The sequence below is a fragment of the Notolepis coatsorum genome (assembly GCF_963971535.1).
Source record: "Notolepis coatsorum genome assembly, chromosome: 10".
In the NCBI taxonomy this organism is placed as follows: domain Eukaryota; kingdom Metazoa; phylum Chordata; class Actinopteri; order Aulopiformes; family Paralepididae; genus Notolepis; species Notolepis coatsorum.
This window is the reverse complement of record NC_140174.1, coordinates 67,498,470-67,514,711: the sequence shown is the minus strand read 5'-3', so window position 1 is coordinate 67,514,711 and position 16,242 is coordinate 67,498,470. Positions and strand designations below refer to the sequence as shown.

The following is a 16,242-nucleotide window of genomic DNA, read 5'->3' as shown; positions in this document are numbered from 1 at the left end:
ATACGGGTAACACAGCGCTATTGACCAATCACAATCAAGCATTTTGATCGCAGTCACGAAAGCTAAGCATTACCATTATGCACAGCTGCACTCATCAGTGCAATCAGACCACAGACCTGCCGGCTGCCGGCGATAACAGAGGAATCACAGAACAACTGCGTCTGCATTTGATCTCGTCTTGTCGATGGTGTAAAATGAATTAGGTATATTGTTAGTAAGTTAGCCATGTAATGTCGTTTAAGGCACTGGCCAAAACATTGAAAGTATGGTAGCCCTTCAGTCTTCTGCAGGCAAGTGCAGCAGAACGCCTTTCAAAGCTTTCAGTGTCGATCCAGTGAGCGGTTACCCCAATGAAACTTCTTCGTCGGGCTGTCCAGCAATCTGTTATTGTCGCGATCCATTCAACTTCACTCATAGCAGCAGTGACTTTCTCTTTCATGGTTTGAGCAGCTTTGCTGATCTTCGAGCGGACAGTGGGCCTCGTAATGACGTTAGTGCTTGGTCGAAGACCATTTATCAGGTTTTTGAATGATGGCAACTCAACAACACTATAAGGTTAGAGTTTTGAACTATGTGTTTTCTATGTAGATCGGGCCATGGATGCTCGTCTTGTCCGTCCACACCATCGCAGACCGTTTTGTCCTCTTCATCACTCATTGTGGCCATCTTCTATGGCTTGTCACTCTGACTGTCCATTCTTCTGATAACAGGTATTTAATCAAAGATCCCCACTTTCTAGTCTTGCACAAGGACCAATCAGCATGGGTATGGGCGGGTTCATTTTCCATTGATGGGGATTTGATTGGCTGTTTACCTGCGGTCGCAGGATTAATAACGTTAACGTTAGTTACAAAACAGTACTTAAGTATTGTAACGAAGTACAATTACTCAAGTACTTTACACCCCATATAAAGCTAAAAGAAGAATACCTTCAAAAGAAGGGACCGCACACTCCTCAGGACTGGTTTTAGCTTATTTTATTGCACAACGCGTTTAGCTTCTGCTTCCTCAGGTGCTATGATATATATATATATATATATAATTAGGGCTGTCAGTTTATCGTGTTAATTAGATATATTAATTACACAGCAAATGATCGCGTTATGAAAATTTACTCAATTTATGATTTTTTTTTATTATATATATATATATATATTTTTTACATATTTTGTAATCTCATTCATTCAATAAGAACATAGAATACACATTTACAGACTTTTTTTTAATATGGTCCATTTGCATGTTCTTGGTATCTGATTCTAGGGCCATCTATGGATCTCAGGGAATGTATTCCCAGTGTCAGAAATACTGTGTCTGTTACTAGGCTTGAGTAAATTGTAATGAACCAAATGAGAATATCAATAAATTTTTTTTTATATCTTTGACTGTGAATAACACTGCTCAAATTGACCAGACCTGAAAAATCTAAGCAAATGAATAAATGGAAGATGATTAAACAGAAGGTTTTGTAGATACAATACTGAATTGTGCCATCCGGACACATGCCATTTGAAATATGATTATAGAATATCAGGCATAAGAGCAGTGGGCAAACATAGTTTGGCGCCCGGGGACCAACTCCAGCTCTAATGCTCTCTTGGTCAAGGACAATGGCAGGCGTATGTGCTTAGCATGCATTTATTTGATGGTGTGCCCGGAGGAAACCCACGTGAACACGGGGAGGACATGCAGACTCCACACATGTAAGATCCCCCACCACTACCACCACCATGAGTTAACGGAATGCATTTGGTAAATGGACTGGAGTTTGAGTTGAGTTTGAGTTGAACCCAGAACCTTCTTGCTGTGAGGCAACAGTGCTAATCACCACCCTGTGACATGCTGTCAGTCCTTGAATCAAGGGCTAAGAGAAAATAATGTATACAGAAGAAATTATACTCAATTCAATAATCATGTAAACAAAGACAGTAGTGATGTGACAGTCTGCACTATAATGAAATCACTGACTGTGTCTTCAAATCCCACTACTGTTATTTATATTAGGGATGCTCGATATTGTCTTTTTTACCAATACCGATATACCGATATTGTCCAACTCTTAATTTCCGATATCAACCGATACCGATATATGCAGGGTTTCCCCCCCCCCCCAAAAAAACGGAATAATTTCAGGTAATTAACATTACATATCTCTTGTTGTGGAATTAACACAACATTATGCATACTTTTGACAATAAATAAAATCAGAATTTGTTATTACTTGCTTCGGACATCCCTAATATATATATATATTAGCTTTACTTTAAATACACAATTCTTTATTATAATCAGAAGACCGTCAGAATCATAAAAGGGCATATACTACATACACTCTTTGCACACTGGTTGAGTTATAGCATTTCATAAATGGTAAATGGACTCTCATGTATAGGCTACAGAGTTTTTATCCAAATTATCGAATTTATGCCTGTCATGCCCTATAAGTAGGGATGCACATGGGCCTTAAGTGGTTTGACATGTTCCCACATGTGGTCATGCGGCCAAACATTTAGTTTAGGCCTTCGGCCTAGTTTGTTTTGTTATGTTGTTTTGTAATACAGACACATTGGTTTAAAGCATAACATGTTATGTAGAATTAAAGTACATGCATTTGTTGATAAATACCGTTTGTCTGTGCTCCCACTTGGTTCCTTGTAGGATCTCTGGCTGCCCAACCAGAACTGGGAGAGGCCAGGGCCTTTTCTGGAGGGGAGATTTGGAAGGAACCAAGTGTGGTAGAGTACAGGGGGGGGGGGGTTTCATAATGAGAGGGGACTAGGTTTATGAAGCGCCCTAAACACTGTTTAGTGTTTGGTGATGATAGATCATGATGGAGTGATGTATCCATGTTGTCCAGAGTTATTGGATGTGTAAATTGATGTCTGTATTGATTAATTGATTGTTTGTTTTTGGTTTGTCCCTGTAGGAGGAGCTTCCAGCATAAAGCCAGGGATGGAGGCTCCTCTCGGGAAGAAGTAATGACAGGCTTGGAAGCGGGACACAGCAGTACTAAGACCTAGTTCCCTTAGCCAAGGGCCTAGTTGTTTTATATTTGTTAAAAGAAAGTTTAATCATTTTGTATTATTTTTGTATTTATGTTAAAATATGTTTTTTCTAGTGATGGCGAGATGAAGCTTCAAGAAGCATTGAGGCTTTCCATCCAATAGTACCTCACATGTGTTGAAGCTTCATGGTGTATTTGCTCTACTGTGCCATCAAGTGGACAATAAATGTAGAACAGGCTGCGTGATTATAATGATACCATGGCTTTGGTGTGTGAAGCTTTGATGTGATGATGATGCCAATAAACAAATAATATTGTGTCTGTTTTTCTGACAGCATGATAGCAGGGACAGAGGAGAAGTGCTTGTGTTACTACAACATTCTATTCTTTAATATAGTGTGTTTTTCTATGATGGCAGGTGCTTGCTTCATTCATTTTTATTCAGAAAAAGCAACTCAAAATCGACATGCCATCCTGCATTTGGATCATACAGATGTGATCAGATTAGGCACAGCAAGTTAGATATTACAGCAAGTTTATATGTAACGGAGATGATATGGTCACCTTTTTTGCGTTGTGTTTAACTTTCTTCGATGCCCCGAGGGAGTTTAGAACCCGGGTCTGCCGCGACACGGGCGACAGGTGACAGCGCAGACCGCTACACCAAGGTGAATTCACACTTAATGACGTGTAAAGTGTGTCTTTTAAAGTGGAGTGAGTTTAACTCGCAGTACCGCTACTCGCAAGTCACTTCACAACGCTTGAAGTCCATCGTGACTGACAGTGCCTCGCGCTACCATCTGTTATATATATGTTGGGATTATTAGGTTACACATTTATTTGTCTTTCCCAGTACTCCATGGGATTCTCCAACGCAAAGAAACTCGTAATGAATTCCTATGTCGACACATTGTGTTGCACACCAACCCCGAAGCCATTTCCTGAATCAGTGACGCGGTACGTCCCAGAGTGAGGCTTCGGACATCATCAATACGTCACAATACGACGCTCCACATAAAAAAAACTAGATTGCCCGACACAAGCTCCGAAGCCTCGCTTCAAACATCACATCACTAGTTTTTTCCCGTTTTTTCCCACTGGGGAGCAAAAGAACAAATAGAATAAAAAACCAACCACCGGGTGATGGCAACCTGACTATGACTGCATTTTTCCTTCGCTGGGCCGCCTCCTCACAATTGGTGTCAGAAGTAAAGAGGACTACAAGCTTCAGGGATGCCTCCCAAAAAGCAACAGCAACAGCAAGAGCCTGCAGAGGAGGGTGCCACAGGGGGAGCGGACGTTTGAGATGCATATGCAGTACCAGATGGATCGGGATAAAAGGCAGGAGAAAGAAGCAGAAATAAAAGAACGGGAGTTCAGTGCTATCAGCGACAAGGTCACCGAGCTTCAGTTGGACCTGGAGGCAACCAGGTCTGGTCCACCAACGGGACGAGCCAGTGGGATCCCAGGCGGAGAACCCAGGATGGTGAGGTTAGAGGAATCCGATGACGTTGAAAAAATGTTGACCACTTTCGAGAAACTGGCAGCAGTGTATGGCTGGCCACGACAAGAGTGGGCTGTCCGCCTCATTCCTTTGCTGACTGGTAAGGCCAGGAGTGCCTTTGTAGCAATGAACCCAGCTCATACCAGAGACTATGACATTTTGAAAGCAGCAGTTTTGAGGAAGTATGAGATCAACAGTGACACTTATTACCAATGGTTCCGCTCCGACGACACACCACCAGATGAGGCCCCCCATGAGCTCTACACCCGCCTCAAGGACTTGTTCTGTAGATGGGTGGGTTATGGCACCTCCACCAAAGAGGGGATCATGGAGGTTAAGACCTGGGTGAGGGAGCGCAACCCAGAAACGGCGGCGGAGGCTGCAGAGCTTGTGGAAACATATGTGACGGCACATGGAGGTCCAAGGGGCCACCGCTACGCTGGCGCACTACACCAGGCCAGAGGTAAGTCTGAGGGTGTTGGGATGGGTGGTTCAGGTAGTTACACTCCTAGCCAGCCCGGTTACAACCAGCCCAGTTCGAGCCAGACTAGGCCAAAGCCATTTGTAAGAGGATATGCCAGGAATAGGTCAGAGGTTGTATGTTACAACTGTGGTGAGGCAGGCCATATCAGTCCAGTTTGTCCTGTTAGAAAGCCAGAGATAGCAAATCTGTGCTATGTACCTAGGCCAGCTCTAGGCGCCTCCCCTAAGGACAGTTCTGAGTCACCAGCCATGTCTGTCATGTTGAATGGCAGGCCCCTGTCAGCCTTATTAGACACAAGTTGCACACAGTCTCTGGTACAGGCCAAATATGTCCCCAGGGAGTTGTGGAGTGAGGAAAGAGTTAAAATTGTCTGTCCATGGGCATGAATCAGAAGTCTCCATAGCGGAGGTATATGTTGAGGTAAACAACCAGGCATATCTGGTGAAGGTTGGAGTGGCCCCACAACTGCCCTACCCTATTTTGCTGGGGACAGATCTGCCTATTTTGCTAGACCTCATTCATGAGAGTAAAGGGAGATTATGTGGGGTAGTTACTAGGTCCAAGGCGAGAGAGCACACTAATACACCAGTCTCTGTGATACAACCACTGATTCAGCCAGACACAACAGACACAGAAATACCCACCACTATCAGGCCAGACTCTGATTCACAAGCTACCAATGCGGACAAAGTGCAGCTGATGCCATTTTTTGGGGTAGAGGTAGGTGGAGTGCCAGGAGTCACACAAGAGGAGATATGTGAGAAACGCAGGGAGCAAGTCAGAGGAATTGTGTTGCAGTCAGCTGACCAGCCAGATCAGGATATGGAGTTTCCAGGGCTGTCGGTAAAGGAGGTTTTTTCTGGGGATCTTGCCAGACAACAGAGAGGGAACCCCACTCTAATAGACTGCTTCAAAGAGGCAGAGAAGGAATCCAGTTCTAGTCCTCTTAGCAAGCGGTTTCTGCTGGACAATGGGTTGCTTTATAAACAGAGTGAATATGACAGGCAGCTCATACTACCAAAGGCATGCAGGGAGGAAGTGCTGAGGCTAGGCCATACTATTCCTTGGGCGGGTCACCTAGCTTTTGAGAAAACCTTCCAGAGGATTTCAAAAAGGTTTTTCTGGCCAGGAATGTATAGCCAGGTCAAATATTACTGCAAGACATGTCCAGAGTGCCAGCTTACAGCAGGGAAAGCTAGAGCCCCTGTACCCCTTATGCCACTCCCTGTGATAGGCACCCCTTTTGAGCGGATAGGGGTGGATATTGTTGGTCCATTAGAGAGGAGCCAGGCAGGCAACCGGTTTATCCTTGTCATTTGTGACTATGCCACCAGATATCCAGAGGCCTTTCCATTGAGAGAAGTGACAGCCAAGCAAGTAGCTACAGCTATGCTGCAGTTTTTTTCTAGGGTTGGGATCCCGAGGGGAAGGACTGGGATAAATGGCTGCCATTTCTGTTGTTTGCCTACCGTGAGGTTCCTCAGGCCTCAACTGGGTTTTCACCTTTCGAGCTGCTTTATGCCCACCAGGTCAGAGGTCCATTGGATGTGCTGTGAGAAACCTGGGAGGAGTTGGACAAGCCACAGAACATGAACATCATCTCTTTTGTCCTGAAAATGCGAGAGACGCTCATGAGGACCACAACCACAATGGCACGTGAAAACCTTCTGAAGTCCCAAGCCAAGCAGAAGGAGTGGTATGACCGGTCGGCAAGACAGCAGAGCTTGGAACCTGGGGAGGAAGTCTTGTTGCTTTTGCCAACGTCAGAGCACAAACTGTTGGCAAGGTGGCAGGGCCCATACCGGGTCAAGCAGAAGATGGGCCCGGTAACGTATAAGATCCACATGCCAGAGAGGAGGCAGCCACTTCAGATTTTCCATATAAACATGCTCAAGAAATGGCACCCCGCCCAGTCTCTGTGACATCTGTACCGCACTCGCTCTTCATCCAGGCAGTGGAGGAAGAGGAGGAACCCATGGAGCAGTACCTACCCAGTCGGGAGGAGGGGAAGAAGCTGGACATGGACCACCTTTCAGCAGGAAGGAGAGAAGAGCTCCTTCGGATCTTGCCCCTCCATCTCTTCATGGAGACCCCGGGGCGCACAGACATGGTGCACCACCACATCACTTTGAAGGAGACTAAGCCCTTCGTCAGCCAGTCTATAGGATGCCGGAACGTCTGTTACCGGTGCTGAGGAAGGAGTTGGAAATGATGAGGGAACTGGGGGTGATTGAGCCCTCCTTCAGTGAGTGGAGCAGCCCAGTCATCTTGGTCCCAAAGAAGGATGGCACCCTGAGGTTTTGTTTGGACTTTCGGAAGATCAATGGGGTGAGTAATTTAGATTTGTACCCCATGCCCAGGATCTATGATCTGGTGGAGAGGCTAGGAGGCGCCAGCTTCATTAGCACTCTTGATCTCTGCAAAGGGTACTGGCAGGTTCCCCTTACAGCAGGGAGCAGGGAGATCACGGCTTTACGAACCCCATTTGGTCATTTCCAGTTTACGGTCCTTCCTTTCGGCCTCCCATGGAGCGCCGGCGACATTCCAGAGAATGATGGACAAGGTCCTGTCGGGCACAGAGGCCTTTGCCGCTGCTTACCTGGATGATATAGTGATCTACAGCAACAGCTGGGAGGAGAACCTGTGTCATCTTGAGGAGGTCTTGCAGAGGATCAGGAAAGCAGGCCTCACCATCCGCCCTGACAAGTGCTCACTGGCCAAGCAGGAGACCAGGTACCTGGGTTTTGTGTTGGGGAAGGGACTGATCCGCTCAGAGGCCCACGACCAAGACTCAGGTCAAGTCCTTCATGGGTTTGGTTGGCTGGTACAGGCGTTTTATACCTGACTTCTCAACTGTTGCTGTGCCTCTCACGAACCTTTTTTCCCGTTTTTTCCCACTGGGGAGTAAAAGAACAAATAGAATAAAAAACCAACCACTGGGTGATGGCAACCTGACTCTGACTGCATTTTTCCTTCGCTGGGCCGCCTCCTCACAATACCTCACATTCACCCATTCGCTCACATTCACAGACAGCACGGCACAGTGTTTCAGTGGTCAGCACTGTTGCCTCACAGCAAGCAGGTCCTGGGTTCAAACCCCAGCAGGGGGCCTTTCTGTGTGGAGTTTGCATGTTCTAACCCTGTTTGCGTGGGTTTCCTCCCGATACTCCGGTTTCCCCCCACACCAAAAAGACATGCATGTTAGGTTTCCTGCCATTGCCCTTGACCGAGGTACTGGCATTACAACTGGAGTTGGTCCCTGGGTGCCCACTGTGTGGCTGCCCACTGCTCCTCAATAGTTAGGATGGGTCAAATGCAGATGACAAATTTCCCCAAGGGGGTTAATAAAAGTATACATACATTGTTGGCAGAGGCAACCATGCAAGGCACCAACCTGCTCACCGGGAGCAGTTAAATTATACACTATATACCATTCGAATTATGAAGATTAATATCCACTCATAATATAGTTATAATAATAATAATAATAATAATAATAATAATAATTATTATTATTATTATTATTATTATTATTATTATTATTATTATTATTATTATTATTATTATTATTATTATTATTATTATTATTATTATTATTATTATTATTATTATTATTATTATTATTATTATTATTATATCAGATAAGTAAAGTATTATCTATCTTGTTTTAAAGGAACGTGCCAACATTATGGGAAATGCTTACCATCTTCTCCAGGGTCAGACAAGAAGATAGATTTACAATTTCCTCTCTGTGTGTTCAGCAGAAACCTATGCGTCTGCAAGCTAGCCTAACTTAGCACAAATGAATGGAAGCGGATATGGACCACTAGTCTAGCTTAAAACTTCGGGAGAGGTATTTTTGGCCACGCTTCCATTCATTTGTGCTAAGTTAGGCTATAGCTTTCTACTGAACGCACAGGAAATTGGTATTTCTCATAATGTTGGCGTGCCCTTTTGACATGCCTGAAATATAAAATGCAGTGGGAATATCGCTGTCAGGTGTGTATCTCTCAAACTGGTATTTGGGCACATTTCTCAGGGTCTAATAAGGGAGTCTACTGAATGGAGAGAGAGAGCGAGGGAGAGAAAGAGAGAGAGAGATAGAGAGAGACCACAACCACTTAGTAATAACCCCTCTTGTCTTCAGAAAGACCTTTAGCAGTTTTTCCAGGAATATCATATCAATAATACACAAGATGATGCAACAATAATGATACCCTACAAAAATGTCCCATCCTAAAAATGATTTAAAGCTTAAAACCACAGTCCCCCCGCTTAAAGTAGTTCAACATCACATTTATTCCAATAATAATAATAATGACTTGGATTTATATAGCGCTCTTCATGAGACCCAGAGCGCTTCACAGAGTCCATTATTCGTTCATACACAGTCATACCGGTCCAAGATCCTGCTCCTCACATACAAGGCCTCGTACACCCTTCACCCCCCTATATCTCTGACCTCCTCCTTCATGACTACACCCCAACTCGCACTCTCCGCTCCTCCTCAGCTGGCCTCCTGTCTATCCCCACCATCTGACCTTTTACAATGGGCACTTGGGTGTTCAGCTCTACAGTACCCAGGCTCTGGAACTCTCTACCCAGACTCATCTGTCATGCAGAGTCACTAACGTCCTTCAAAATATTGCTCAAAACTCATCTGTTCACTCTTGTTGTTTCCACACACAAACTCTATTGTCTATGTATGTCTATTTGTTATGGTTTGTAACCGACCCCAATCGCACAACACAAGACAGGTATGAGAGTAAGCCAAAACAGGGCAAATATTTATTATAGAACAAAAAGCGGCACAGTCCCTTTAAGGGAAAACACAAAAACACTAGAGTCAAGGAAATATGGAAAATGCGGCACTGTGCCTTTAAGAGGCGAACAGGCTAAGGGACTAAGGCTAAGTGTCAGGGCCAGGACCAGGGGCACTGGAGAGGGGGAAGGGACAGAGGCCCGGAGAGGCGGGCTGGAGACAGGGACAGAGAACAGGGTTAAGGCCTTGGACAGGGCGAGGGCCAGAGCTGCTTACAGGGATGAGGACAGGGGCCCGACGGCGGAGGCCTGGCACGGGGACAGGGGCCCGACAGCGGGGGCCGGGCACGGAGATCCTCCTCCTCCTCCTCGGATGCTGCAGACGGGCAGCGCAGAACAAAGGGGGTCCCAGGGGACCGGGATGGGAACACGCCGTCCTCCCGTGGAATACTAGGGAGCGACGACGAGCCTCACCCCAGGAACGAGGATCACGAAGAGACGCCTTCCTCCCGTGGAATCGGGAGCGATGGCGAGCCGCCTTCACGTCTGGAGTGGGAACACTGGAAAACCTCCCGTAGAGAATTAGAGAGCGAAGACGGCGTCCCACTCCAGGCAAACGGCGACAGGTGGTGATGGCTGGGCCGTCGTCTCACGCCGGAGACGCGGCAGGTGATGGTGACGTACAGAATGGTAACGTACAGCACTCCATGAACACAGATACAGATACAGAACGACCCGACCAGGACTGGAAGGGAGGTCCAGGTATATAAAGCCCTCAGGGGCGCTAATCACAAACTATGACAGCTGCGTGATGGTAATTGAACAAGAAAGTCCAAGGGTGGGGGCTGGTGAAGAGTAGAGGAGAGTAAATCATCGCAAGGGTGGGGGCTGGTGAAGGAGAGTAGAAGGCAGGGAAAAGTTCTCACAAGGGTGGGGGCTGGTGAAGAGTAGGAGGCAGGGAAAAGTTCTCACAAGGGTGGGGGCTGGTGAGGTGAGGAGACAGGGAAAAAAGGTCCAGGGAACAGGCGAATCCTCACAGTACCTCCCCCTCCACGGGAGCCACTGGGTGACCGAAAAAATCAGACAGCGGGGCAGGGGACAAGACTAAGCAACAAACAAACAAAAAACTGGGCCATGCTAGCAGGGGAAGCTACACCTAAAGTGGGGCTAGCAGAGGGACTGGGTAGCTGCCAGAGCATTGCTAGCTACAGGGCCTATGCTAGCTGTACTGCTACATTAGCATAGAGGCTGCGCTAGCTGCCGGAGCTAGGCTAGCAGACATGGCTGGACTAGCAAAGGAGAACAAGCTAGCTGGAAGGACAGTCCTAGCTGTGGGGAACAGGGTAGCTAACAGGGGAGCTAACGAGGCTAACAGGGGAGCTAACAGGGGAGTCAACAGGGGAACTAACAGGGGAACTAACAGGGGAACTAACAGGGGAACTAACAGGGGAACTAGAGGGAGCTAGAGGGAACTAGAGGGAACTAACAGGGGCTAACTCACATACACTGTCTGTGCTGGCTGGGGTCGTCGACTGGTCGGGTCGTACTGTTATGGTTTGTAACCGACCCCAATCGCACAACACAAGACAGGTATGAGAGTAAGCCAAAACAGGGCAAATATTTATTATAGAACAAAAAGCGGCACAGTCCCTTTAAGGGAAAACACAAAAACACTAGAGTCAAGGAAATATGGAAAATGCGGCACTGTGCCTTTAAGAGGCAAACAGGCTAAGGGACTAAGGCTAAGGGCCAGGGCTAAGGACCAGGGCTAAGTGTCAGGGCCAGGACCAGGGGCACTGGAGAGGGGGAAGGGACAGAGGCCCGGAGAGGCGGGCTGGAGACAGGGACAGAGAACAGGGTTAAGGCCTTGGACAGGGCGAGGGCCAGAGCTGCTTACAGGGATGAGGACAGGGACCCGACGGCGGAGGCCTGGCACGGGGACAGGGGCCCGACGGCGGAGGCCTGGCATGGGGACAGGGGCCCGGCGGCGGAGGCCTGGCACGGGGACAGGGGCCCGACAGCGGGGGCCGGGCACGGAGATCCTCCTCCTCCTCCTCGGATGCTGCAGACGGGCAGCGCAGAACAAAGGGGGTCCCAGGGGACCGGGATGGGAACACGCCGTCCTCCCATGGAATACTAGGGAGCGACGACGAGCCTCACCCCAGGAACGAGGATCACGAAGAGACGCCTTCCTCCCGTGGAATCGGGAGCGATGGCGAGCCGCCTTGACGTCTGGAGTGGGAACACTGGAAAACCTCCCGTAGAGAATTAGAGAGCGAAGACGGCGTCCCACTCCAGGCAAACGGCGACAGGTGGTGATGGCTGGGCCGTCGTCTCACGCCGGAGACGCGGCAGGTGATGGTGACGTACAGAATGGTAACGTACAGCACTCCATGAACACAGATACAGAACGACCCGACCAGGACTGGAAGGGAGGTCCAGGTATATAAAGCCCTCAGGGGCGCTAATCACAAACTATGACAGCTGCGTGATGGTAATTGAACAAGAAAGTCCACGGGTGGGGGCTGGTGAAGAGTAGAGGAGAGTAAATCATCGCAAGGGTGGGGGCTGGTGAAGGAGAGTAGAAGGCAGGGAAAAGTTCTCACAAGGGTGGGGGCTGGTGAAGAGTAGGAGGCAGGGAAAAGTTCTCACAAGGGTGGGGGCTGGTGAGGTGAGGAGACAGGGAAAAAAGGTCCAGGGAACAGGCGAATCCTCACACTATTGTCTGTTTGTATCTATTAAATTATCTTTAATTATGGATATTCTGTATCATGTTTTTATCATGCATATTTATTATGTTTCCCTATGTACTGTAGGGTGACCCTGAGTGTCCAGAAAGGCACCATTTCAAATAGAATATATTATTATTATTATTATTATTATTATTATTATTATTATTATTATTATTATTATTATTATTATTATTATTATTATTATTATTATTATTATTATTATTATTATTATTATTATTATTATTATTATTATTATTATTATTATTATTATTATTATTATTATTATTATTATTATTATATCATTTAAATTTAGACTGTAGCATTTAGTGTAAGTGGCTGTGGACAAGGCTGTCTGCTATCAAGGTCAAATGTAACATGAATCACAGTCTCCAGAAAAGCCTCTTAGCTTTTAGCTGTTCTACCAGGCATAGGTATATAAATAATAGATTGGCTCATGTAGCAGTAATAATAGACAGTGTAGTATACTGGAGCAGGTTATTTTCAGCATGAGTGCTCACTCACTGAGCGCATTAAACTGCTCTAGGGATGAACATTTAATAAAAATATATGGTCTAGTACTGCAAATATCCAGATCACAGGAGGCTGCAATATTTGATAACGATGAAATACCATTCATAAATCTAACCCTAACCCCCCAAAAATCACATCATTGTCATTTGAATACTTTTTTCATTTACAATGAAAATGATAGTGCAAAAAAAACAGCAAACGCACGCACGCACGCACGCACGCACGCACGCACGCACGCACGCACGCACGCACGCACGCACGCACGCACGCACGCACGCACGCACGCACGCACGCACACACACACACACACACACACACACACACACACACACACACACACACACACACACACACACACACACACACACACACACACACACACACACACACACACACACACACACACACACACACACACACACACACACACACACACACACACACACACACACACACACACACACACACACACACACACACACACACACACATTAACATTGGTCCCACCTGGCCTGGTCAAAGTATTCTTTCTGCTGGTTTCTGTAGAAGACGTTGAAGGGAAGCATCCTGCCGGCGATCACCTCTGCCTTCTGCAACAGCTGGTTCAGATGGACTGTAGAGTAGTCTGGGAGAGAACACACATATACACTATGAATTGAAAATTGGGGACCCTGATGTAAACAAGACAAACGTCTTTCTCTGGTCTGCATCCTCTTAACAATTGTGTGTATTGAGCCGCACTGTATTGTACCCATTCTGCAATCTGTTAAATAAAGTTTTCATTCATTCATTCATTCATTCATTCATTCATTCATTCATTCATTCATTCATTCATTCATTCATTCATTCATTCATTCGTTCATTCGTTCATTCATTCATTCATTCATTCATTCATTCATTCATTCATTCATTCATTCATTCATTCATTCATTCATTCATTCATTTCATTCAAGTCCCAATTCAAAATGTTTGGGTCATAGGATTTGAAGTAGAAATTTGAAAGGACCTCAGAAAACGTTGTGCTTATTAAAGAGCATTATTGTGATGCTTGAGATCATAAATAAAAACAATGAAAACGTATCACATTTAGAATAAGGATCCTAAGGACTGGTCGACTGATCCACTGTAAAAGGAGGCAGTACAAGCAGGGCCCCGTTCCCCGTACCTGGTTCAACTAAGTCGATCAAGATGTCATTATCCAGATTCAGTTAACCCGATGTTTGAAGCCGGGATTTTCCTGTTCCTCGAAGGTGGATTCAGTCTCGTTAACTCAAGCCAGACTTGAGACCCAGGATAAGTGCGCGTGCCCGCCTCAGCCGAGAAGGCAGCAAGTGTCGAGAGCAGAGATCCTGATTCTCTAGCGGCATTGATTGATTAATTGATTTAAAACTTTAGTAACATATTGCAGTACGGCTCAATCGCCTCGCCGACAAGTTAAATGCGTTATCTATAGGCTAATTTTAAGTCCCTCATTACCTCAATCAATCAGATTATATTTCTTTAAACTTGCCTGCTGGATTGAATAATCAAATGAGATCTTGCTAGCGAAAATAATTAGTTAAACTGTTATACAAAATAACGATACGGCTCTCTTCCCATTGATTGATGTATAGTCGATCTTTTACTTATCTCCACTGTGGTGTAACGGGTTCTTCTTTTGACTTTCACGCAGACGACCGGGGTTCAAAACCTAGTCTCCCCCTTCCTTTTGCGATGTAGGAATAATTCAATTTGGTGCACGTTGAGAGCTATATAAAGAATGACATCCTCAATGCATGTAGATTTATAATATTTTAACTTGAAACTAGGCTACTTTGGCGTATAATCATTAATATTATATTCAAAAAAATTATATTGGAAACACGGGGTTTCGAACACCGGTCGCTGGGTTGCCAGGATTGAGCACTACCGCTGAGCCATTGTGCCAGATGGGATACATTCATTGTTTATACATTAATGAACGAGACAAGATCCACAATCCACGCATAGACACTTCAATTTTATGCTTGAATGAAACACAATCCAGGCGCTCCATTAAACATCCACAGCGGAGAATATGAAAGGAATCCAAACGAGCGATAGGTTTCAATCATTAAAAATATCCCTGCGGGATTCACATTTGCAATGCTGCGCGTTGTTAGAATAACCACATAATGTGTACATCGCACCGAGCGAGCGCCACGGTATATATAACGTGCATTATTTAGGACAAAGTGAATTTAGTATCAGCATTTTGGGTCTATTTTACATTTCAAAAGCCCCCTCTGGAAGAATGGAGCACAAAAACGTAATTCAGAATGGTATAAAGCAGATCCTAGACTGTGGGAATAATTTCAGGAAACGCGCTGTCACTTTCTTTGCGGGGGCGTGGCTGTGCTTCATCCGGCTAACTTGAACTTAAACCCTGCTTTCGACCAGGCTCAAACTTTTGGATCTGTTGTCATGGTGATTTGGACAATCCAGGTACGGGGAGCCGGAAAGTCCGGCTTAAGTCAGACTTAACCGAAAGTTATCCGGCTAACTCAGTTATCCAGGTACGGGGAACGGGGCCCAGGTGCTGGTTGAAGACAGTCACTGCGTTTCCTTTGACTGTGGTTTGAAGGTGATTATTTCCTCTAATGCAGTCTGACCTGACCTACCAGGACCTTCCTGTTGCTAACCTTGTTACTTCCTGGCCTGTGGCTACAAAGTGACATGTCTCTCTCTTTCACATGTGAGTCTCTCCATCTGTCTCTATATTCTCTCTCCATCTCTCTCTCTATTGTATTTCCTCTTTCTCTCTCTCTCTCTCTCTCTCTCTCTCTCTCTCTCTCTCTCTCTCTCTCTCTCTCTCTCTCTCTCTCTCTCTCTCTCTCTCTCTCCAACTATTGATCCTGCTGTGGGACCTCTGTTGACCTTTCTGTGTCTCTATCTCTCCATTAATTGCTGGTCTGTCAGGATGATGAATGACAGGTGCAGCCCAAGGCTTCTGCACTCTCTTTTCCACTGTCCTCCAGTAAACTCTGAGTCTGCATCCATCTCCATCGTTCTCTCTTGTTCTTTCTTTCTGTCTCTCTCTCTCTTTCTGTCTCTTTACCACCACCCCTTTCTCTGTCTGTCTGTCTGTCTGTCTGTCTGTCTGTCTGTCTGTCTGTCTGTCTGTCTGTCTGTCTGTCTGTCTGTCTGTCTGTCTGTCTGTCTGTCTGTCTGTCTGTCTGTCTGTCTGTCTGTCTGTCTGTCTGTCTGT

At 46.0% G+C, this 16,242-nt stretch overlaps 1 protein-coding gene across 1 annotated transcript in view; it reads right to left on the bottom strand.

Annotated features, from left to right (window-relative positions):
• The window catches only part of phyhiplb (phytanoyl-CoA 2-hydroxylase interacting protein-like b), a gene marked incomplete at both ends in the record, with an annotated part of 135,762 nt that overhangs the window by 7,599 nt on the left and 111,921 nt on the right, over positions 1-16,242 (bottom strand). Inside the window, 1 exon segment of the mRNA XM_084323057.1 lies at positions 13,524-13,641. Within this exon segment, the coding sequence (XP_084179183.1) occupies positions 13,524-13,641 (118 nt within the window).